Below are 26,057 nucleotides of genomic sequence, written 5' to 3'. Positions count from 1 at the left end.
TTTTGCAGATTTCATGCAAGGGTATATGGGAAATTACTGGTAATGACATCACCTATATTATACTCTTTGTACCATTTACAGGTTGCAATTTAAAAATCTTCAATAATCAGGAATTTGCCGCATTGCTGTCACAGTCTGTCAATCAAGGTTTTGAAGCTGTCTATCAGCTGACACGTATGTGCACAATTCGTATGAGTTTCGTCAAAGGATGGGGTGCCGAATACAGGCGTCAAACTGTGACGAGCACACCGTGCTGGATTGAGCTACATCTCAACGGACCTTTGCAATGGCTGGATAGAGTTCTGACACAGATGGGGTCTCCACGTGTGCCTTGTTCCAGTATGTCATGAAGAGTTGACAATAAGCGTCTGACAATTTGGGGAACTATTCAAAGAGAAATAGAACAACTTGTGCATCGGCAAAATCCAGATCCTGTGAGTGGGTCGACCCTTGAAGGATTTAGTCAACACCATAGCCTTAGCTTGCCTGCCTGCTGCCCCACAAACTATGAAAATAACACAAGATATTTACATTGACGACATGTAACTTGATGTTTCCATGGCAACTGAGCAAACTCATCTTCATATTTGTTTCTCATTATCCATTTGTAACCATGGAGCCCTAGATAGTAGAAAATTGAAAGGAGTGTCCACAAAGGATTCTTAAAAAGAGTACCAATGTTTATTTTGAAAGCCTAGTCTAGTCATGTGACAATGTGTCAACAGTTAGAGCTATAGTTGTCATGATATACTGTATATTCATGAAATAATCTATGGGAAAGAAATACAGACACATTTTATTGACATTTCTCACAGTATAACTATTTTAATCTTTCCCTGATGACTATTGTGTTTTCCTGTGTGTTTTGATACAGTAGTAATCTAATAATAAGTCAACATGACTGTTATTTCATTTTTTATAAAGAGACACAGTCAGTGTCATTTCATGTCATGACATGACTACAGAATACAAATTGTCTTTTCATCAAAACACAAGTTCAAATTTTTAGGAATTTGTGAAAAAGAAGGCAGTTTACTAAGTAATATTGAATTTGATACAAATACTGGTCAGTGGCACTATATGTAGTTCACTTTTCTTCATTTCAATATACAGCCATTAATATTATGTTGGTTATAATCAGTTCTGAGCAGCCATGACTGGTTTGAACCAGTTGTGGCCTGTGACATTCAGGAACTGTATGTAGTTCAGTTGGCAAAGAAAAGATACACCAATATTTGTACTCCACAATATATAAAAGATAAAATGTGACAGAAATCAAAACTATATCATGTGTTTCTACTGCCTTAGAGAAAGATTTCTGATGTAGGTCACAATTGTTACTAACCAAGAGTCAGACATAGATAAATGTTTTAAATATTATAGCCACCTTAGCACCTCTAATGAAGTAGTTGTAGACATTGGTGGCTGTACTTACCCACAGTTCATGAGGGTGGTTGACTAGATGGTGAAAGTTCACCATGGTCGTTGTCATAACCAGATTTGAAGTTTTATATCTTGAGTTTGATAGTAGTCTACTACCCGCTCATTTTCATTTACGCATTTGCACAAAAACAAGGTGTTATTTTGTACCACATTAAACAATAAGTAGAGCAAAGATTTTATCAAAATATCCAACTTTATTTTCTTTTCTCATTCAAACCTGGTAAAGTAAACAGGAAAAAGTACAAAAATTAAAAAAAAAGATAAATTACTTTTGAGTTTTAATTTCAGCTCATTTTAAGAGGTGCCATTGCTCTGCGTCACTTGATTAGCAGAATTAGTAAATTTTTGAATGATAAAAAAAGTTTATTTTTAATGACTTCAGTACATACAGTAGGTAGGACCTCCCCTAAACTTGGCAATGTAAATAAACTCAGCCAAAAATTTGAATAGAATATTACGAATTGAAAAGTGATAGTTCTGACAGATTATATCAAAATGAGTCATTTAGCAGTAGATGTGATCAAAGTAGATATGTTGTTATTTACAGGTATGCATACGTACTCTTTGGTTTTGACTACAAAACTTGGATACTAAGGTGCCAGCAAGGCCAAAAATTGCAGTGTTGTCAAGTTGTAAAAGGTGCATTGTCCAGTCAACATGGTGGATTTTAGTTTGCGTCACCTCCAAGATGCACAATTATGTAATGGTGATTTGTACGGACACCCTAAATTTGGTTGCTATGGCACCCACTTATTTGTAGCCCAAGATTCTCCTCTTTATAATAAAGAATTGTTGTTTGCAACATGATTGGTTGAATTAGTATTTTTTGTTTGTGATGGTTGTAACATGCAGCATGATTGGTTGAATCAGTATTTATTATTTGTGATGGTTGTAACATGCAGCATGATTGGTTGACTAGTAAGATCATATGCTCCTATAAAATATTTTAATTTGTATTCTTCTAACATATATGTAGTAGAGCATAGTTGTCGTCTGTTTAGACTTAGCTGTACTAAGTTAAAAAAAATAAAAGTTGGTCCTGTGATGGCAGCAATTTGAGTATTGCAATCCAAATGTCAATAACTATTTATCAGCCACATCTCTGATGATACTTTGGAAACAAAGTGGAAAGATGAAATAGGCCCATACTACCTTCATTCACAGTCACAGTTACAGTTACAGTCAGGTGGTAAGGTAAATAAGGTTGTAACTTGGAAAAGTACTCCCTCCGTCTCTCTCTCCACACATTACTGGTTGACTAAAGTATATTATATGTATTACACTAACCACATTCATACTTTGCATGTATAAGTAGTTGGCTATAGGGTATGTAATATATAATGAGTTAGTGACACCCCCCACCCCACCCAATTCCTTTTAAATACAAAGAGATCAAGTTAACTATGGGGTATACCATGTAGATAGGAGGACCCCCCCCCCCCCCCCCCCCAACCAACTTGTGTGTTGTTTGGCAAGATGATTAGCATTTTAACGGAAATGCTTTGTTAGACTTTCCAGGGATGCAAATGTTTATAGTGTTGGGTTTTCAGTATAATTAGCAATAATATTTAGCTGTCTGAAGTATACAGTTAGAATGTAACCCTTTCTCTCACTTCACCTTGAAAATGTTTGTCAAGATCAAAGGTAATGGTCTCATTAGAATGCTTATCATTGATAGCATGAGGGTAGACACTTGAATGGTGTCCATAGACTTTTAGAGATAACAGGCAAAATGTGATTTTTAGCACAAATATGGCTGTCATTTTGGTATATAGGTCAAAGTCACAAAATTAGGTAACTAGCATATGCCTCACATGGTCAAACACAAGTCATGATCAAAAATGTCTCACCATGGGCATGAGGTAACAATCCTGGTGAAATCTGAAAATGATAATTATATACAGGTAATAAAGGCCCAAGTTAGCTATGAGTCACATTTACTTACTTACTTCTTTATTTATAGTATATTTTAATAAACTCATTATACACGTCTACACATATTTGTTATTTTGGGTATAAGGCCAGAAATGGAATGGTTAAAAATTAAATATTATATGTATGTAAATATTATATGTATGTACACTTTCTGGTCTTTTAAAAAATGAAACATTTTAATCACAGAGTAAGTTTATATAAATATGGAAGACTCCATAAAAGAATAAAGAAAAAGACAATATACGGATAGATTTAGTCTGTAATGCTTTATCTGTTACCAATATTAATGGAACATGATCATGGTGCAAAATCGACGCTTTATGTGCACTCGCGACAGCTGATGTGCTGCTTGCCATGCTTGAGCTCAAATGCATTCCTTGTTTAAACTAGTAATACATTAGCAAATGAGCAAATTGAGTAAATGCTGGGCTCGTGGAGGTTAAATTTTTAAATTCTAGTACTTTCATGGACGTTTGCCAAGATTCCAATCATTCGAGCTTGTGATAGCGCGACAAGACAGAGAACTAAATTCTACAACTGTTGGGGGTGCTATTCAATCATTACACGCCACAGCACAGCATCTCATATATTCTATTTATATTCCAGCATGATTCGATCGAGTTAAATATATGTATTTCTCTGTGTATTATAATTATATATTAATTAGCGATTCAAGATACTGAAATAATTATAAACAAGAACTTGATGGAACTTTTTGATGTTGTCTTTATTCATGTTATTCGTTATTAATTGTAATAGACACCAGAATTGTTGCCTCGTGCCCTTGGTCTCACATAGCATGTTACCTTTGTGCCAGGTTTGGTTGAAATCAGTTGATGCATATGCGCATGCCACAGATATGAGGGTGAATGCAGACAGCCAGAATACTAATGTCAACCGTTGAGGGCAGTAGAGCCATTGAGGCCAGTAACCTATCTACAGAATACCAATGTCAACCATTGAGGGCAGTAGACTAACTAGACAAGTTGAAAACAAGCAAGTGAAATTCCTTGATCCATGTACACAATTCTGTCCAGTTTAAGAGATAAAGCATTATTGGAATTTCAACTGATTAACTAGCTTTAATTAACTGTGATAAAACTGAACAAATAGGTTTATGGTTGTGTTCTACTTTACCTGTGCCAGATGATTCACCCAATATTTGACAGTTGTCTTTTGTATACACACATTGTGAAACATCAACATGGGAAAACATGTTGTTGAAGTAAAGAAGAAAAGCATTGTTATTTAAATTAATACCACAGGTGCTTGTGAGCTAACAATCTATTCAAGGAAGGTTATAGTGCAAAACAATGGCATTGTTATTTATTTATGAAGGTGTCCTATGTGGACTTATTAAATTATACAATACTTAAATAAAATTTACAAAAAAAGAGCCACATCTAGCCCCCCCTGGCTTATAGGACACAAATGATATCAAATTAAATAAATGTTTGAATTGTAAATAATGGTTTTCCTAAGGTTAAAGGCCTCATGTAAAAAGTTTGCAGTATCAATGGAAAATTTTATCATTAAATGTTGTAGTTCATATGTCTATAGTTTGGAGTTAAATTTATTATCTTATCCATATATTTATTAGGTATTTACGAATATTCAATAAAAATACTGTCACCAGTCATAGGAATTGAAATACAAGTATTTTCTGTTGTAACCTTGCAAATCATTTCACTATTTCTGTACATGCAACTTCCTCACTTTCAACTTGTGTTAAGAGTATACCTTATTCATTCAACACCTATGCCACCAGCAAATGCAAAGACAGAGAATTTCAGTTCCACAATATTTGTTTATTCATTGTTGTACAGATACACTTGTTGACAGTGTAAAGTAAAGTACAGTTCATATAGTTTGTACAGTTTCCATTGTGTCTTCTTTATTTCTTTCCTTTGCCCTTTGCTTTGGTTTGAGCTGGCTTTTTGGCTTCTGTGGAAATCTGTGAAGAAAGAACATATAATGCATGATTATATATGATGTAAGATACTCCATACAAGATATCTTAATTTTTTGATGTACACAATGTGTTCACATCCCTAGTATGGTATACACAGTGTGTTCACATCCCTAGTATGGTATACACAATGTGTTCACATCTCTAGTATGGTATACACAATGTGTTCACATCTCTAGTATGGTATACACAATGTGTTCACATCCCTAGTATGGTATACACAATGTGTTCACATCTCTAGTATGGTATACACAATGTGTTCACATCTCTAGTATGGTATACACAATGTGTTCACATCTCTAGTATGGTATACACAATGTGTTCACATCTCTAGTATGGTATACACAATGTGTTCACATCTCTAGTATGGTATACACAGTGTGTTCACATCTCTAGTATGGTATACACAATGTGTTCACATCTCTAGTATGGTGTACACAATGTGTTTAGTACTGGATAATTTATGTCAAAATATGACATCAATTGATTAAGCTGTTGGACAAATCAATTTCATTAGACAACAATGTCTATTTACAATGTGAATACATTCTGAATACAGAACTGTTTATAGTTTGTACTTACACCTCGCTTCTTGTCAAGCAGGTCTTGTTTGGCCTTCCTACGTCTCTCATCCGTCAACTTAGCTTGACGTTTAGCAGTCTTCACATATGGATTTAATCTTGTCATTACACGAATGTTCTTCAAAGGATTCTTCTTCAGAATCTTGCGTTTATTTGCTGTACGGCTGAAACACAAAATGATACAATCATCAAATCTGTGCTAATATGTATATGAAGCACTCTTCTCTCACAACAGCAAACCATTACAACTTTGCATTTACTAAAGTAACATAAAAATATAAATTCACTACTGTATGCAGGATTGAGGTAAACTGTTTTGTATGTAACATTATCCTACTGTATGCAAGATTGAGGTAAACTGTTTTGTATGTAACATTATCCTACAAATAATTAGAATTAAATAGGAAATCACGTTGTTTGCCCATTCCTTTACAAACTTCATACCTTAATGTTGTTTGACTTGCTTATTAACATATACACATTTTCTATTTAAAAGATTAAAATTTTCATACCAGATAAATGGAAAGGGTTTTCTTTTTTTGTTTCAATTAGATGACTCATTAGCATATATACTGAAAACGACTACTTCTATATCTTCCTACAAGTGCTTTCTACATTTTTAAGTTCCCTAACAAAACTTTTATTAAAACAGTTGGCAAACAAAACTATTCCAAGTTTTGTCCACCACCTTCATCTTCTATCAGTTCCATAACCTTCAAGGCCTACTCTCTTGTCCTAAGGCCAACCTTTTTATTTTTCAAATCATCCTATGAATCTAGACAGTCATCACAATGGCATGCATCTTGCAAAGATCAGAACTTCAGTGTTATCACTGCAAATCAACAACACGGACCTGAAGTTGATAACTCATCATATCTTTGCCAACTTTACAACCATAGTAATTTTAAGCACTCTCTGATATCATAATCTGATAAGTCTTATATCAATATGAAACTAACAAGCATCAGATGACAGATACACCATGTATCCACCCCCACTGGTTATATATGAAGGGCTTACACTTGTCATTGACATTTCTTGTGGAGGCATCCTGGAAGAGCACTATAACCTTACAACCAAACATATCCATAAACCCTCATGCATTTCTTATGTGAAGGCTGAAAGGAGTTGGCTGGATCCAACCATAATGCCTGTCCCATAACAGGGATAAGGAGATGCAAATGTCAGTAGTGTAGAGTGCACTCTGTGGTCATATGACAACTTAAGAAGACTAAGTGATTTAGCTATATACTACCAGGGTTGAACAAATCCACTGGTCCTGGGTCCGGGACTAGCGATTTTTTTGGGCGGACCTGCTCAATTTTTCCTTGTACCACTAATTCTTTCAGCAGGACCACTGGATTTTTTAAGGTACTGGTCCGGGGACCACCAGTTCACAAAATGATTTGTTCACCCCTGACTACTGTAGTTACATTATTTACTTGGAGTTGAGGACAACTACTGCAACCTTACTTTAGCTTCTCTACAACAAAACCAAACAAAATTTGATAGCGAACACTATACATTATACTCACTTGACTGGTTTAAGCTGCTTCTGTATTTCCTCACTCTTCAGAAGTCTGCCCAAGTCTGTGTATGTCATCTTAGGCATGGGTAAACTAGAGGGTAAAATATACATAGGTTTTAAGTCCTCATCTAGCCCTTAGCCAAGAATTACAAGATTACTAATGTCTAAGACATGATTGCAAAGATCAGAACTTCGGTATTATCACTGGAAATCAACAACACGGACCTGAAGTTGATAACTCATCACATCTTTGCAAATAAATTTTCACTAATCTGGTGAACTGTACATGGTGTTAAGACAGTGGGTTGTAATATCAAATGAGTCACAAAGTAAACTTTAAAGTCAACACTCTTCAACCTTTCACTTGACCTCAAGTAGTCCAAGTTGGTACTTTATTTGAAGTTTTGTATTCTTTCTGTTTTACACATTCATCTTTGGTAAAAGTATAAGATTTACCTGCTTCTCTATAAATGTGTCCGTTTAGATGAATCTATGCCAAAGATGTTCTGACATGATATCTCTTAGTGATCAATTGGTAACACATTCACTGTCTTTCCATAGAAATACTTTTCCCACCCAAACAACTTTCTCTATGAATCACACTGAACTACATGACTACTCAGTCAGATTTCTAACTTTCATATTGTCAAATATTTATTTGTATCACAAGTATTCCTTCTAATAAAAAAAAAACTTGTTGATACCAATGTGCCACAATTATATTGTGTGAAACAATGGGTTGCATTGTTGATATCAACATGCCACAACCATATGATATGAAACAATGGGTTGCATTGTTGCTCACTAACTTTCGGAAATGGTACTTGTGTTCAGTAGGCAATGAAATATCACATCCATAAAACCCTTTTTGTCATCTTTCACAGTGTCTACTTACTTGTAATTGTTCTTTTCTTTGGATGGTTTCCTCCATGTACCATAAAGATCATCCAGTTTCCTGAAGGCACTCTCAGTCCAGATACAAAAGCGTCCCACATGACCACCAGGAGCGAGTCTCATCAGATTCATTTGGTTTACATTTAGAAGAGTGACACCTGTGTAGGAGCAAAATACATCAATGTATCACTCAAACTATACATGGTGGGGCTCTTTATTGCAAAAGATTATCAACAATTGTTTCCAATAGATTCAACTGTACATCACCTTGACTATAGCATATTGTTTATTACTGTCTCTGACTGTCTGTCTGTCTGTCTCTCGTAAATTCCTTTTCCTAAATTGTTAGTATTTTTACAGGTTTAAAACATGTGCAATGCAAGTACTGCTACCCCAAGTTGCAGTTGAAGCTGTCTACTCTCAGTCAAGCCAGTAACACAGTATGTATAAAATATTTCACTTGCCCAATCAGGCAGAGTGAAATGATTTCACTAGCCTGGTTTCATATTTTACTTGTCCAAGGCAGTCACGCAAACCAACAAGTTCACTCACAAAATTTCAAGACCATATTATGTCACTAAAGTCTATAAGATGTTCCACAACAGGTTGCCCTCACACATTGGCCAACTCCTTTCATGAAGCAACACAACATATTTTACTATATAGTCGATAGGAGTCTATGGATTCCAATCAATCCTACCTGGAATATTCCTGAATGCCCTGGTAAGACCATTGTCTTGGTCATAGATAATGCATGGACCAAGTCTGTGGACACGGCGCCTATTACGCATTTTTCCCTTACCAGCTCTCAAACGCTTTGATTTGTAAACCTATAGAAGACACAACAGGTGTTATCAGAAAACATGGGGCTCATTATTATAGCATGAAAGAAATCACACACAATGTACAAAGATCAGAACTTCACAATTATCATTGTTTATCAAAAACACGGACCAGAAGTTATAATATCATCATATCTTTCAAAACTAACATAAATCTCAGCTACACTGATGCAAAGCAGGGGTGAACAATCCACTGGTTTGAGGTTCGGGACCAGTGACCAGTGACTTTCTTGCCCAGACCACACAAATTGAACCTTGTCTGGTTCGTTGGAAAAGTACGTTACTGTAAATACCCATGTTAAAAAGTAGGAACAGCAACAACTGAAAATGAACAAACAAGAAATACGATTGCAATGGAGCTAAAACTATACGCATTACATGGGTCATGAAGTATAATCAGAGGTGACTTTTGATGTCAAACCTGTAATATACGCTATATGGGTATAGTGTATTGTGCAATTGAATAGGAAATTGATGAGACAACGCTGTTTGAGTACAGAGGTTTGAGGACACATTCATGAACATGCAATTGCAGGGTATCAAATATTCAGACTTACATCTATTTTAGTTGAACAATACCAAATTTATAATAATAAAGATGAATAGAACTGTCAATTGAGTGAAACCAAGCATGTCAACTTTATATTTATTATTTTAAATTGGGGTATTGTTCAACTAAAAGTGGTGTACGTCTGAATATACAGATTCGTAGGCAAGATTTAATGTTTCACATCGTGGGACCCAAGACCACTAGCTCTGTTAGCAGGACCACTGTATTTTTTAAGACACTGGTCCAGGGACCACCAGTTCACAAAATGATTTGTTCACCCCTGCATAGGATAGACTGGCTACATTACTTTCCATTTTCTTGACTTACTTTTTGAATATCTTCCCATGCCTTGAACTTTCTCAAAAATCCTACAGCTTCTTTGGTTCTTTTGAAGTCTTGTGCTTTGTCAGCTACTACCAATGGAACTTCTGGAGTTTCTTCAATACGATGACCTATATGATAAGATGAAGGAAAGGTGAACCTCAATACAAACATACAATTTAGTAAACGATAATACAACAAACATTCAACACTTGGACAAATTAGTCAGACATTATAAATCACTATGATGGTGATTCACTTTCATTACCTATAATAAATGAGAATATTTCACAAACCTTTTAGCTAGAACAACTCAATTCAACTGATTGCAGTTCATGTTTATAACATATACAGTGATTGGGAAGTCAACGCGCCCGCGCCATAGTCGCATTTAATTGAAAATTGGCACATTGAAATCGACTTCTTGGCGCCCACAAAGGCGCATTGTGGCTAACAGTGAAATTTAGACACTTCAGTGCTGGAGTGCCGATTCGGTAGAGGCGAAGTACGGAAGTACATTGTAAACCCAACTCATGTCAGTTGTTTGAAATGATGCCCCCACACGTCGTCTTTTGCAAAGCAAATCTAAATACTTATACTGTTTCATGTCCCTCTATCCATGTTTGACTATTTGAATACACGATACACGCGTGACCATTCCCCGGGTATAGTGAAACAGATCAAACCAATACGATTCAAGATATTCAAATTAGTATGCCCTTTGATGACCTCGCCTGGCCGTCACTGCGTTCATCATGCATGAGAAAAGACGTCAATTCCTTGAATGAATGTTACGATCAGTGATTATGATCACCGATGTTTTAGAATAAATACTTGAAGCATAAATTTATCAACACAATTACCAATCTTGTAGGTAACAACTCAAATCGCTACCACAGAAAACTACCGTCGCGATGTCCACTTTTCCGATGATATGTGTATAATACGGGTAAGGCAGTTCATGTTTATAACATATACATTAAATTTTCCAGAAGTCATCACACAGATTAAGAAACTTAAACTCTAAGCAGTACTTGGAAAGTGTTGAAAATTATATTGTAGCTATGTCTTCTTATTTTTGGTGACAAATAATTTTGAGAATAGAGGTCAGCAGAACCCAATTAATTACATCTTTTCATTTGACTAACACTTATAGAAGTATACTTCACATCTCTAAACAAGACACATCACCTCTGTTCATGCCACATGTGGACACAAATACACATCACATTTTACCTTTTGACATGACTAGAGCAGGAATTCCAGTTGCAGCAATGGCTGAACACATAGCATAACGACGTTGGTTGATGTTCACTCTACGGTGCCAACGCCTCCAGGTTTTGGTTGGAGCAAACATGCGACCACCACGACACATGTTACCAAAAGCACCTTGACCAGATCGGTGAGTACCACCACCACGGACACGTGGAATACGGGCGACAGCACGACCAGTACCCCAGGATTCAGCACTGGTTTGGTGACCTGTCAAGAATCAAAATGACTGTACTGTAAATAATTACCAAAATATCAGGAACCTAAGACTACACATTTTCAATGTACTGACCTGTTCAAGCATGTCTGAGTTATGGCTTTGGACATGAAAACTGCGCCAACAAAATGGCTGCCAGGCAGCCATATTGGATCATATCACGACGAAAATGGATATGCACATGTATGCCATAGAACACTGTGTTAATACCAACTTTGAATGAGATCTGTTCAAGCATGTCTGAGTTATGGCTTTGGACATAGAAAATTCGCAAACAAAATGGCTGCTAGGCGGCCATATTGGATCGTATCATGAAACACATCGACGTGCATATGTATGCCATAGTATGTTGCCCCATTACCAAGTTTGAAAATAATCGGTCCAGGCATCTCCAAGAAACGGCTCCGGTTGGTTGGACGGACGAATGAACGGAACCCAATCCATAAGTCCCTGTCTCGGACTTCGTCCGGCGGGGACTAATTAATGGCGACCTCTAATACATATGGCGGCTTTAACTTTTTTAACATAGTACAAATGATGGCTATTACCAGAGAATTGTTGTCATTCAATCTTTCAAATCAAAACTATTGGGGGGGGGGGGGGTGTTTACCTGTTATATAGTACAAAATTTCATCTCCACAAGTACAAGATCAAAATGTCATTGTCTAAACTAAAAGATGTTGAAGTGTACGAGTTGTATACAATTCTCTGGAATTCATCTTTCCATTTTCCTTTTCGCTATAAAAGTAAATACATTATACATTTCCCCCCATCTTACCTGCATCCTTGTTGACAGCATATGGTTGACGACTGTTCTTTCTTAAATTGGTATGTACAAAGTTGACAACATCAGGCCTGATGGGTGCCTTGAATACAGCTGGGAGTGTTACTGTGGTTCCACTCGGCTCATTTTTCTCAGAATACACGTTGATAAGGGGGCGTGCAGCAGACAACGCCTGAGTAAAACATGAAATTTATATATTCTAATCAGAATATTTGTATGTGGTATGTCCCTAGGACTCTCTGAAGTCAGATATTTCATATTCCAACATAAAGTACGACGTCAAAGACCCACGTGTTGTCGTGGATGAAGCAATGCATGGTGGCCCAGTCAATGTTCCGTGTTGGCATACTAGTTAAAGCTCAGAAGGGAGACCATTTTTTGTGAAATAAGTAAAACAAATACGTACTTTGGTTCATTGTACCTCATAAACAGTAAGTTTTTATTACATCATTATTCGGAAACTCACCATTTTGGCTGGTTTTTTGGGCCAGCGAGACCGTTCTTAAACAATATGGCGGCCGCCAGTCGTGAAAAAGACCGGATGATATGTAGTTCGACCGCATTACCATAGTGAATGGATATCAGTCTCGCAAACATGTACTTGGCATAAAAATAACGCATGTGGACTATACTTTCATAACGTCACAGTGATATTTCTCATATTTATTCACTAAAATTAAACGTAATTATTTATTTCAAGTGACACATTTCTGATCCTGTAACTAACTTTTGTCCTCGGATGTATATACATCAGTAATAGGTTAGGTCATTTGCAGGGGTTTCATCTTGTGACCTTTAGGGAATTTTCCCAGCATGCTCTGTGTAGCCTGTGAAAATGGCGGATATTTCGATTTCTGCAATTTTGATGAAGTTGCAAATTTGATACCAAGAACGAAATAATTCTTCGAAGATGGAAATTTTCCAAGAGGCTAAAAGCTTCTTTGAACGGTGAGTCGAAGACTATGCATTGTTTGCAATTGTTCTATTTTTTATTATTTATTTAATATGCTTCATCACCGCTGGGTGTTCTGGTGAAATTATGAATTCATTTCATCACATTTTTCTATGAATTATTCTAAAGAAAACTAAATTCCAAGCACAACAGTGCTTACCCCATCAAATTTCGTCCATCCGTTCTCGAGTTATTTATAGTACTGTCGGTATAATTACTCCAAGATCACAGGCAAGTCAAAATTACACAATTGGCAATAAATTGAATAATAAAGACCTTACACATACACCAAAACCACAACACTAGCGACAAGCTAACAATTAAAAAAAAAAAGACAGCCTGTAAATGGAATGAACAAACTGATGGCACGAACCACTACTAACATTAAAAAATATATATCACAGTTCTAAAATAAATTATGAAAGTGAATGTACAGTACAGCAACTGAAATAATTAAAAGTACTAGTATTTTAGTTGCAGACCATGTAACTTTAACAAATTCATTGACGACATTTATAAAACAGAAGACGTACCCTGTACAAAAGACAATAGTCTTGCTGCTAGACGTTCGGACTTTCTTCCGATATGGTAAGCGAACAAGTTCGCAGTGAGGGCTTGCCCGAACGTCTAGCTAATGTCATTTTCAGACTTCACATTCCATTGAGATGACATGGCCAGGGGTTAGACCATGGTTGGACCATGTATACACAAGATTTTGGTACAATTCGTGACATATAGCACAAGCCGAATGGCGAGTGCTATATGTAGGGTGTTCTGATGAAATTTATGAATTCATTTCATCACATTTTTCTATGAATTATTCTAAAGAAAACTAATTTCCCAGCACAACAGTGCTTACCCCATCAAATTTCGTCCATCCGTTCTCGAGTTATTCAATTTCAAAGATTAAAAATATAATGTAATTTTGGGATTACCTATTGTGTAGTACTTAATGAAAACAATAGGGAGCGAATTGTACCAAATTCGAGTGTATACCCGCCTTCGGCAGGGGTTATTACTATTATATTATATCAAAATATGTGTCTATTTCTTCTAAATGTGATTCTGTGGTTATTTATATGCCTGAAAAGTACAGAAAAAGATCGTCGGTAATAGATCGTCGGGAACGAGCATATTTTGATGAGTGGAGACGTTCATGTTGCCCACACACACACTACATGAACTCAAACCATACACTACATTGCATTGCATTGATAAATTACTTTATTTACATCATATAACGCATAACGAAAACGCGTTGAAAACTAGCAACAAAGAAAACGGGGCAAGAGGTCAAAGAAAGTAACAATTTTGTTTGGATATTTACATAAGAACAATACAATCTTGTACACTGCTAAAAATAGATGTCTCGGCATTGAATCAGTTGAATCGGAGAAAGCTCGAGACAGTAAATCAGAGACGCGACGTTACACAGTCTACTTTAATTTAATGGTTAACAAATTGAACATTGACTGAACCTGAAAATGTACAGTTTTGAAATAATCCTGATGCACTTGACTGATGGTTAAAAGTTAAATTGGTGTTGCTTGATTCAACGAAAGCAGGACACTGAGACGGCTCGTTGCATGGGAGAACTTATACCTTATCAGCCATGGCCAGTGATGTTGAAGCCACTGATCGATCGTTGCTTTCGATCGCAAGGTCATCAGTGGAATTATTTGGACTACTTTTACCCCATACTATTGGACAGGATACCTGACATACCTTTACTCTGAGGAAGTGTAACGTCGCGTTGTTTCCACATTCAGCTTGTATGTACTATTCATATGCTAGTTTAGGGGCCCATTTAACCACTGCCAGCCGTGGTAAAATCAGAATGGCACATAGTAGCATGATATAATATAATGTCCAATATAATACTAATGTCCTCTGTTTGTGATTGTCGCCAATGTAGTTCTCTGATTGGCAGTTATTTATATCCCTGAACTACAGAGATGACTTTTGCTAGACCTCGGATGTTCCCTCCTCAATAGTGATGTTCAGTCGACTCGTGTGACGTATTCTATGGGAAGAACATCCGAGGTCTAGCAGCTAGACTAAAAAGACAGTAGACTCAAAAGAATTCACAAACTTCGGTAATAAAATGATGAAAGCATTGATTTTAAAGGATGACACATTCTCTGCATATCTAAGGGAACAATCAGTTTTTACCTCCCGTAAGGGTACGGGAGGTATTAAAAGGGGAATGTGTGTCTGTGTCTGTGTGTGTGTGTGTCTGTTTGTCTGTCTGTCTGTCTGTCTGTCTGTCTGTCTGTCTGTCTGTCTGTGTCATCATTTTCTAAAAATCGACTGGCTCAATTGTAATGAAATTTGGGATATATAATCTTTAGGGTAATAGCTAGACCTGATTAGGTTTTGAGCCAGATCTGTTAATGTTTAATTAGAGAAATTTGCATATTAATGAAATCAACTAATTACGCAATATCTTAAGACTGCATACTTCAATTTCAATATAATTTAGTACATTCGTTAAACATAACAACATACATTTGTCCTATAAAATTCGTTGATGTATCTTACAGCGTTAATGAATAATTTGCATAATTAACGATTTTCAGTAATTAAGAATACATATATCTTAAGAATACATACTTCAATTCCAATATAATTCAGTGCACATGTTAACCATAACAATCACATATGTCCTGTAAAGCTTGTTGGTGTACCTTTCAGTGTTAATGAATAATTTGCATAATTAATGATTCTTGGTAATTAGGCTATATCTTACGACTGCATACTTCAATTTCAATACAATTCAGTACATACATGTACATTAACCATAACAAATTGTTTATGTACTATAAAGTTAGTTGATGTACCTTACAGTGTTACTGAATAATTTGCATAATTAATGATTTTCGGTAATTAGGCTATATCTTAATTTAGTACATACGTTAACCATAACAAAGCGGATATGTCCTATAAAATCTTTTATATAGCTTAGTTTTAATGAAAAATTTGCATAATTAATGATTTTAGGTAACGAGGTTGTATCTTTAAAAATGCAAGCTTCAAATTTCGTATAATATGATACGTACATCAACCATAATAATACGCACCTGTCCTATGAAGTTTGTTGCTACAACTTTTTCCTTTAATGAGTATTTTGAATAATGAACGATATTCAGTAATTAATCAGTATCATACACTCTTACATACATTAACCTAAGAAAGCACGCTTGTCCAAAAAACAAAGCCTGTTACCATAGTTTTTTTAGTTTAATGAGTTATTTGCATTGTGATTCCCTTACGGGAGGCATTCAGTTTAAATCTGGTTATGGCTGGGGTTGGGCCGGTGACTTTTTGTTCATGTTGTACTTAAAAATAGTGTCCCCCCCCCCCCCCTGCAGTCATCCACAAAACAATCCAACCCCCCTCTGACAAATAAAAAAACTTGATGACCCCCCCCCCCCCCCATCTGTTGACAAGAAACATTCTTTTTGTTCTTGCAAAAGACTCTATTCTCAAAGCATAATACCGCACACTGCATAGTTAATTTTACATGTTACATTTTCAGTAATTTTAAGTGTATCTGGTAAATTGCTAACCAAAATCCATTGCTTCATACATGTATGTATAAAGCTCTTTAGAGTATTTTAGTTGTAGACCGGTCCATGTAACTTTAACAAATTCATTGACAACATTTTAGAAAACAGAAGACGTACCATCTGCAAAAGACAGTAGTCTTGCTGCTAGACGTTCGAGATTTCATGGATCTGTTTGCCAATAAAACAACTGAAATCTCAGTTAGGATAGCGAATAGGGTTAGATTCCCTCGTTTAGTTTAAACCTTATTTTAATCCCCATCATCAGGTGGATATTCTACATATGTACCCAGGTAACCATTGAGTTCCCAGCATCAGTATGAAACTAGAATACTTGTTAAATTGCTAGGAAACTTGTATCACTGCTGGTGGTCACATGAAAGTAGTACAGATAGCATGTAAAAATTATGAAATTTAAAAAACAATGAAATACTTTTAGGGACATAATTGTGGTGACTAGTCTTTTAACATGAACTTTGAATATTTCAATTATCTTTTCGGGTATATATTGATATTGGATATTGGTTCTTCCAGCTTGTCTGCCTCAGAGTGTGCTTCACAGAGTATCCTGTTCAACAAGTATTGTATACAAGTAAAACCAGCAGAAGATCTCCCATTGAAAGATTTCATCAAAACATCAAAAACATCAAATTTTGTATTTGTACAACAATATCAAGAGGTAAGCAAGCTATTGTATCTGAAACTTACCATTTTCAAAGGTAAGAGTTTATGAGAAATATACTTTTACCTATTGTAATAGAGTGGGGGTTGTGTGTGTATGTGTGTGTACATTTTATTATATATGTATCAGAGATTACTTGCACCAGTGCTGCAGAGCAATACCTTAAACATTTTTGCATTATGCAGCATACTGTACCAGCATGCAAATTAGGGCATGACCATTTGTTCTACAAGAAAGCACATGATTGCAGTGTCATTTTTAGCACAACTGAACTAATGAGGCCAAATAAAAAAAGTTGCTTGGTTCCAGTTACGCGACCCCCACCTAGTTTTTCATGCTGACCCTAAACTTTTTTTAACATATTCGAGAGAAAAAATAAGAAACTCCCAAAAATTATGAAGTCTCGCAAGAAATAGTGGATGTAAAAAATGACATCAACTGAAAATGACAATATAAAAGTTTTATTAAAACTGTTCTTCCAATCTGTAATGGCTGTACATCTGATGAGAAGAAGCCAATAACACAGAGACCATATAGAAAACAACAGAAAAACATAACTACCAGAACTAGGCACTCGTATATGAAAAAAAATGCAAAAGATCAATAAAAAATCTACCTACCCCCAACTTTTTTAAAATTGAATGTAATCGGAACCACAATTTTTTTTTTTGACACCTAAGGTTCAGTAGTGATATAGGCATGGTGTGTGTGTGTGTGTGTGTGTGTGTGTGTGTGTGTGTGTGTGTGTGTGTGTGTGTGTGTGTGTGTGTGTGTGTGTGTGTGTGTGTGTGTGTGTGTGTGTGTGTGTGTGTGTGTGTGTGTGTGTGTGTGTGTGTGTGTGTGTGTGTGTGTGTGTAAAACCGCTAGACTGATTGCCTTGGTATTTGGTGGGGACATTACTTTTGGTGTCTAGTTAAAAAAATTGTTCAAATTAAAATGATCGCATTACAGGTGTGTAATTTAGGTAAAATATAATTTTGTTCAAAAAACTACTGGGCAGATTGGTCTGAAGTTTGGTGGGAAGGTTCTTAGAATCTTAGGCAGTGTTTCTGCTGCCCACTCGCCAAATCAAATCTGCATTTGGCGAGAATATTTTTGATACAATTACTAATTACTAATTAGCCAAACTTGCGAAGCCAATTTAGAATAGGGCACCACAAAATCTATGCATAATGCTTGTGGTTTCTTTGTCGCAACATGGAATATCCGTAATTTAAACTACATTGTATTACATTTAGAAGGAAGTGTACACATTGTGCGTTCCTCAAAAGTTAAACACAGAGTCAAACCATAAAATTGTTACATCAGCAATGCAAATAACGTCCCATCCAACAAACTTGTAAGTTCCGTTGTGTAAAACTTTCAGCATCTGATCATGTGATCCATGCTTGTAAAATTTGATCAAGTAGTTTGTCACATGCAAGGGGCGATGGAAGACAAGTCGTCTTTATTACCGAGCCCTTCCACTATGCAGGAGAACTGTTAACTCGTAATACACAAAGATATTTGTTTATTCTTGACTGATACATAAGGCCAAAAAAAAAAAAAAAAATTCTGGTTCTGGTCAGGGTAAACTTTCTAAAGTGGTGCGACAACGCGAATTTTTTTTCTTCCAATTTTTTTTGTTTGTTTTTTTGCAAATTAGTAAATACACATTTTGTTGACACTTTACATACTCTGTTCTATCATATTTATCTCTTGAAAAACTTCCTTTTTCTTCGAAGCAGTTTAGGCTTTGTATTCAAGCAGTCTTGGCATGTAGGGTAGATTTCAGCTGCTTGTTCTCCTGATATCAGGAATAAATAAGGAACGGGAAAGCAAAAATTATCAAAAAAAAAGGATCGACGCGAGGGTATTCAGGGCACGCGCATGCTGACCAGAACTAGATATATTTTTTTTTTGGCCTAACGTACGAACCAGACGAAGAGAATGGTGTAGTGAACGGTAAATTCACGTAATGCGTTCGAGCTAGTAACGAAGCTCAAAAAGAAAAAGTTTCAGTTTTAGTGAGAATGAAATGGTAACGTGGCAGTTTGAATTTATCTAAGTGAAGTTTTCAGCATAGCCTGTCCAATGATGTGGTCCATTTCGGATCATCGCTTCACTCCTGAGGGAAGATGCTTCGCTGTAATGGCCGTTCTATCGATGGCAACCCTTTCGCACCACGTCTGTTAATAAGTAACCAATCACGTGGATAAGTAATGATAACATCACGTAGTTTCTAAACTACCCAAGACGCGCTCTCCACGTCAGGAAATGGTCATGGGGCACATGAAACTGTTGAAACGTTATGCATATGATGGGTCATATTCAAATTTCACAGGTCACACCACATTGAGATTTAGGAAATAGTTACAATGAGAACTGATTAAAACCTAGATGTTTGGTGCTACAACTTCAAAGCAAAGATGAGAACTGTATGTTTGCCAACATGACATGAAAAATGTATGTAAATAAACAGAGTAAAAACATACAATTTTGCGTTATTGTCTTTACTTATATTGGTTATTTTTATCGCAAAAGTTTTGTTAATTGAAAGTCTGGTTTGGCTAATAAATTTTGAGGCAAATTAGCCAAATTGCTTGTAAATTTTTTGACCCAGAGGAAACACTGCTTAGGGGTGTGTAGTTAAAGATTTGTTCATGACTTGGTGAGTCCATCAGTAATATGCAAATTAGGACTTAAAATGTGTTTGTGGTCAAATATTTTTAATTTCAAAACTAGTGAGCAGATTGGGCCGAAATTGAATGGGGATCATTTGGGAGTGTATAGATGAAGAAATATTAAAACCGTGGCTTTCAATCCCAGGTTCTCACATAAGTGGCTACTCCACCCCACAAACATTGCCTTGTCTACTTTCTGTAAATCTAATTCCGAGTGTACACATATCAATTTCAACAGCTTTACTGTCAAAATATACCAAAGACTAAGTGAAGCAATAGTATCATTTAATGTTTCGAATAAATAGCCTGGTTGTTGATTTGTTGGATTGCCATTGTGCCATTGCTCATGAATATTTTATTACTTGTACAAAATACTGAATTTAGTAAAAGAAGCCAGAGCTTCATATTTTGTTGCATCAGCAGGAATATGTGCTCTGGCTTGGAGAATGTTGTGTTACATGCATGACCCACCTTGCCTATAGTTGCCCCCCCCCTCCTTTTAACCAGACATGTTTTGACAACTTTATACACATGCACAGAAAATGAAACGTGGTGGTGATGAAAAATTGGCAAAATCATTGATGATTGGAATGGAGAAGTGTTCCCATTACAATCTTCCTTTTATGATGAGCTCACTGTGTTCACAGATGTAAAAGATTTTGATACATTTGTTGATTTAAATATTGAAGAAAAATTTCACTTCCCTAACAAATGATGCTCACGTTGTATACGGTATAGCTATATATGTGTATAATGTTTTTGAGAGAACGAAATAAATTTTGTTTCGATAAATATCACCATAGGTGTGTTCTTTGTACTTTTCTTCTATGAATACTACTGACAAAGTGACTAATGCAATCTGTGAACTTCCTTGTCTTTTTCATTGTCTCTGCAGCCTGAACATTCACAGAGTGAGGACAATTTGAATGACTCCTATACATATGTTGAGGAAGAAGACTATCAATCTAGTATAATCAATCAATTAGGAGAGACAATAGATATTGACACAACTTTGCCAGCTTTGAAAACCAAATTATCTGGTATCAGACCACTGACTGTGCAACAAGCAAGGTAAGTCCATCTGAATTTAGCTAGATGCTGATAAGATGACTGCCAGGCTATGAGAAGATATTTAGTCCCCAGCTGGGCAACGCTCTGGTTACGTGACCCCACCTAGTTTTTCACTGCCGACCCTAAACTTTTCTTTAGTATTCAAGAAAAAATAAGAAAATCATGAAAACTTTGAAGTCTCGCAAGAAATAGTGGATGTGGAAACTGACATCAACTTAAAAAGACATCCACTATTCCTTTGCCCATTGCAATGTGCTGTTTTACAATATACAAAGTGTGGTCTCCTTTGCCCATTGCAATGTGCTGTTTTACTAATACAAAGTGTGGTCTCCTTTGCCCATTGCAATGTGCTGTTTTACCAATACAAAGTGTGGTCTCCTTTGTCCATTGCAATGTGCTGTTTTACCAGTTTTAAGAAAGACAAAAGATTATATAGTGTGGCCACTAGGGGTGCTGTGACCAGAAGTGAGTGCCTTCATGATAGTTCTGTGTTCCTGTTAGCAAATTAAATCATTTAGCCACTGAATTAGCCAATCTCAAAAAGATTTCACCACTTTCAATGAATGTTAGCCATTATTTTGGGGCTTTAAAACAGTTAAATATACTGATATATGATATTTTAGCTCTAAAGGAGAAATTACTATATAATAATAATAGTAAATTTTATTTTGAGACTAAAGCCAGCCTCTTCTAACACCATTTTCATGATACAATATTCTGAGTTGATATGATGGTGGTAAAGGGATAAGAAACAAATTATTTGAATTATAATTGTATGTACATGCCCTGTACTCATCTCTAATTAGAGTGATTTTTACTTTTATGATAAAAATAAAATTTTGACTGCCGTCACATGACATATGGTCAAGTGGCAATCTCAGAGTCAATCATTGAACTTGACAAAATTTGAAAACACTGTTACAAGCTTAGTCTTGTCAGTGAACACTACGCTGCCATGTTGCTATTAGTCAATGAACTTGTTCATCATTGGTTACAAAATAATGTGTTTATGTTATCATAGTTTTTAAAAAAAATACTAGCACTTGGTTCACAGCTGACTTTGTGAAGGACATATTATAGTTTCTGTAACGTACCATAGGGACGTGGTTCAGTCTGAGTTTTGACTTCCAGGAAGTTAAAATCAAACATCCTTGCTGACAGCCAGGACACAGCTTCAACTTACTCTTCCAAAAAATTTATATTTTGTTGAAAAGTCACGAGATTTTCCCCATCCCCATGATGTTCAAAAATATTGAACAACATGATCTTATGATGTATAAAAAGAAGCTGCTTTTTGATTTTGTAGCACATCACTGTCAATTCATTAGTCATCTGCAAACTTCTGTCTAATGGCATGTGTTATGTATTCACATACTTCGTATTCACATGCAAATACTTGCCACCATCTGCTTTTTCCAATGGCTCCAAAAAGCTGATAGATGTACGATTGTATAAATAAGGTTTACCTGCTGAACACGTATTCAGGCATGACGAAGTTGATCCGAGCTATTTTCAAAACAAACATCGTACGAATGTAGTGTTGCGGTGAAACAGCCAGCGGTCTTCAAATGAACCAGTTATGTTCCAAATTTTAGGGCTTTGACAGATTTTTTAGGGCTTTGACAGATTTTTAGATTGTATCAGTCATCTCATGTAAAATATGACAGTGAAAAACCTGTCGCCAACACTGGCAACAGTTTCGCCAAATCAACTTTTGTGAAGTGAGCTTATCATTTTTATTCGCATTTGACAATTTGGCGAATGGGTAGTGGGGGCTGTGTAGTTGACTATATAATAGCGTCCTTTCAAAACAATAGCATTTCCCAGTGTTTCACTGTAAAGTCTTGCAAACTTTGCTTTAAAGGCCCGTATCGACTATAAAAGGAGGATTACAGTAGGGACGCTCATTTATGCAAAGCCTCTCGTACGCCTAACATCGCCTGGGTGCTCCAAGAAAACTGTCAAAATCACGGCTATTTCCCGAGCATTTACTCTAAATGTATCCCAAAATGAATTATAAATATGTAGAAGAGGTGCCTGTGTGAATTGTTTTGTAAATTATGATGATCTGGGAGCGAAATTTGATGTATGTTGTCATGTGGTATGTGGCGAAATGTTAGGTTAGAAGTGTCCAAACAGCTGTCACTCAAATACTGTGTAAACGTTTGTGTAACTCCCTGGGGGTTGGTAGTATCTCGATAATCAATTCGCTAGATTATTTACCTCTACCTACCATAATAACATAACGGTAATGATCAAATCAGAAGTACGGTCCGGCGACAAAGCAAAAGTATACAGTGGTAGAAATGTGACTATTTTGTGTTTGTTTGTGTGTGTGTGTGTGTGTGTGTGTGTGTGTGTGTGTGTGTGTGTGTGTGTGTGTGATTGTCTTTCTGTTTGGGTTTTATTTTTTGGTAATGGGAGTACCATTTACACATACAGTAGAAAACCAATTAGAAAGGTGTTTTGATCTCAAATTCAAATAAAATTGCTAACAAATGACAACACCGACATACGCAAAACATGAACGTGTAGTTTATGTAAGGTACACTCTTTTTGGAGGATGTGGTGGCCCTGAAAAGGGCCGTTTGGTTTGTGGCTTTTCAGCCGTTCGGTTAGACCGAGCTTACACCCAGCTATGACCTCTGTATGGCACACCGGGTAAATTTGGATAAAGAGACCGTACCTGCGAAGTGACGCATTTAGGCATCACTTCCCTACGACTGATGGCAACATCATCAGCCTGCATTAGTTGCTGCTTCCTATGTAAGTAGCGTGGATCGTTCCACGCATTTCTTCGGTCGAGCATATTCCAATACTTTCGGTAGAGCCGATGGCGAACCAAAACATTTTCGTTACAAGGTTCCTGGCCCATACCAAGCCAGTCTTGTCGGTATGTTGTGACACACAGGTAACAAAGGCAGTGCGGACATTCGTTTTGATGCAAAGCAATGTCGTTGTTTTGATCTTGCAGATCGTCCCCGATACCACTGTCATTGATGGCCGAGGCCTCGTCACCGATATCGATACCACTGTCGTTGCTGGCCGAGACCTCGTCAGTTGACTCAACAACGCCAGTGTTGTCAAGGTCGGGTGACTCGGAATCAATAACCAGTTCCCATCCGGAGTTTGCAAAGAGAGCCTTGATAGCGTCCCTTTGAACTTCATTGACGGCAATCAGTATCTTGCTGTTCATCTTGATGACAAACTGGAACTGACGTTGCAACTGAGTAAAACGACAGTTTCCAAAAAAAGTGTTTTCTTAGCAAGCGATCTTTTTTATGAACACATATGACATTATTGCCCATATTTTAGCCGATTTCTCTTGTAATACTTTTTGGTGGAATCGAAACCCTTCTTTTACCTCATGTGTAAACCCGGAAATAATGACATCCTATTTTACGTGGTTTTGGCATTTGCATTGAATGCTGAAAATCGGTACACCCTGTTACACATACCGAGCGTGCCAAATCACACAATAAATTCAAACTCCCCCGAAATAATAACGAACCTGTAAATCTTTTTTTTTAAAGAAGTAAATTTTGGGGTTTTTTCCGCCCATTATCTGCGTATTATTTTGAATTGATTACATGTAACAAAGCATTCTTTTTCACCATGTCGTTGGAAGTGGCAGTAGTGTCGATCATCTCAATCTAAACTGAGCATGACGTCAACCCGACTTTCCGTGTTATGATACACATAGTACATGCTGCATCAACAGAAAATAATGTAACGCGTCTGGACAAAAATATACAAGGAAAGAAGGCAGAATACTATTCAAAATGGTGCCGAAACAGATGTTTTGGATCATGAGTTTCAATTGCAAAAGTCGTGTAGCTGTAAGTGCAATTGTCTTCGGCTCCACCCTGCCACGTACGTACATCCCCGGCGTACAGCACACCCCGTTATATTCATACGCTGCCGTCCAAGCTCCATATTTTGATTCACTGTACAGTGGTAAAGTTATAAAATTGGCCCGTTCAACCCTTTCGGGACATTGCAATGAACGATAAACAAAACAGCGATTTACTTCAGACAGTTCCTTTGCCATCGCTAGTGCATTGTTGTGTGATACGTCAACACAGCTGTCTCCCCGGTACATTTGTATTCCGATCTTTGAACAAACATACAAAAGGTTCTTTTTCGTGAAATTCATTCTTTTATTTATAAAACTATATGTGTTACATAATTATGACACATTACAATGAAACAAAATTACCACCTCTGTCGAGTCAAAAGTGTTATATGCAGTAGACAACTGCCATCCATTGTCTATGGTATAATACGCACACTGCACAGTCGCTGTATACTGTCGGCCGAACTTTCAAGCTCAATGTGTCCGTTTCGTTGCGAGCCTGTACATAATACAGTTCACAGTATCACAACGACTAGCAACGCAGTGAAATGATTCCGATGTCCGTTGTTACTATAAATGATTTTGGTTCAGGCAGAAACAGTGTCTGTCATAACAGGATTAGTAAATGTTTGATCGTTGTCATTGATATGAGGACACGGTGACGTGAGTGTTAATCCGCTCAGATAAGACGCTGTGTACTGGGTGGAGTAGTCCCTAATGCGGTGACCCGGGATTGAAATACAGGCCTTTAATTGAAGTCAATTTAACCTGAGTTATTTTAGGTACATTTTTAGATGACTGTGTCATGTATTTCCATTATGATTTAGCCCTCATTTCTGTGACACTTCTTTTGAAAAGAACCAGAAGATGATAACCACAATATAATGTATGAAAGTGTTATATGTATCATTTAGTACATACCGTAAGTTGA

General features: G+C 36.6%; 3 protein-coding genes and 3 non-coding genes across 6 annotated transcripts in view; 2 read left to right on the top strand and 4 right to left on the bottom strand.

Moving 5' to 3' along the window:
• Positions 1-2,238, top strand: part of LOC144447867 (mothers against decapentaplegic homolog 3-like) — a 121,666-nt gene extending 119,428 nt beyond the window's left edge. The window contains exon 8 of the mRNA XM_078137984.1: positions 82-2,238. Coding sequence (XP_077994110.1) covers positions 82-350 — 269 coding nt within the window. The 3' untranslated portion in view covers positions 351-2,238. The remainder of the gene's footprint in view (positions 1-81) is intronic.
• A 2,927-nt stretch (positions 2,239-5,165) lies between these two features.
• On the bottom strand, positions 5,166-12,872 carry LOC144447018 (large ribosomal subunit protein uL4A-like). Its single transcript, XM_078136877.1, has 9 exons — positions 12,803-12,872; positions 12,331-12,508; positions 11,300-11,545; positions 10,070-10,194; positions 9,051-9,180; positions 8,352-8,508; positions 7,464-7,547; positions 5,930-6,092; positions 5,166-5,332 (listed from the first exon to the last, which is right to left on the bottom strand). The coding sequence occupies exons 1-9, from the start codon at positions 12,803-12,805 to the stop codon at positions 5,273-5,275; spliced, it is 1,146 nt and encodes a 381-aa protein (XP_077993003.1). The 5' UTR covers positions 12,806-12,872; the 3' UTR covers positions 5,166-5,272.
• On the bottom strand, positions 6,737-6,807 carry LOC144447883 (small nucleolar RNA SNORD18). Its single transcript, XR_013482064.1, has one exon. It is a non-coding gene; the product is annotated as a small nucleolar RNA SNORD18 (small nucleolar RNA).
• LOC144447882 (small nucleolar RNA SNORD18) lies at positions 7,637-7,707 on the bottom strand. Its single transcript, XR_013482063.1, has one exon. It is a non-coding gene; the product is annotated as a small nucleolar RNA SNORD18 (small nucleolar RNA).
• On the bottom strand, positions 9,260-9,330 carry LOC144447880 (small nucleolar RNA SNORD18). The gene has a single exon (XR_013482062.1). It is a non-coding gene; the product is annotated as a small nucleolar RNA SNORD18 (small nucleolar RNA).
• Positions 12,873-13,159: 287 nt separating the features above from the next.
• The window catches only part of LOC144447593 (protein zwilch homolog), a 53,153-nt gene continuing 40,255 nt past the window's right edge, over positions 13,160-26,057 (top strand). Inside the window, exons 1-3 of the mRNA XM_078137670.1 lie at positions 13,160-13,284; positions 17,389-17,533; positions 21,095-21,270. Of these exons, the coding sequence (XP_077993796.1) occupies positions 13,247-13,284; positions 17,389-17,533; positions 21,095-21,270 (359 nt within the window). The 5' untranslated portion in view covers positions 13,160-13,246. The remainder of the gene's footprint in view (positions 13,285-17,388; positions 17,534-21,094; positions 21,271-26,057) is intronic.

This window comes from Glandiceps talaboti, chromosome 16 (assembly GCF_964340395.1).
Source record: "Glandiceps talaboti chromosome 16, keGlaTala1.1, whole genome shotgun sequence".
In the NCBI taxonomy this organism is placed as follows: domain Eukaryota; kingdom Metazoa; phylum Hemichordata; class Enteropneusta; family Spengelidae; genus Glandiceps; species Glandiceps talaboti.
The sequence above is the reverse complement of the archived record's forward strand: the minus strand, read 5'-3'. Positions and strand labels throughout refer to the sequence as shown.

Bases quoted from the DNA above. Each gene is read 5' to 3' on its own strand.
- LOC144447018 (XM_078136877.1), bottom strand. The intron at 9,181-10,069 runs GTAAGTCAAGAA...TGTCTTCTATAG, and splicing joins CATGGGAAGATATTCAAAAA to GTTTACAAATCAAAGCGTTT. The intron at 7,548-8,351 runs GTAAGTAGACAC...TTTACCCTCTAG, and splicing joins AAAGAAAAGAACAATTACAA to TTTACCCATGCCTAAGATGA.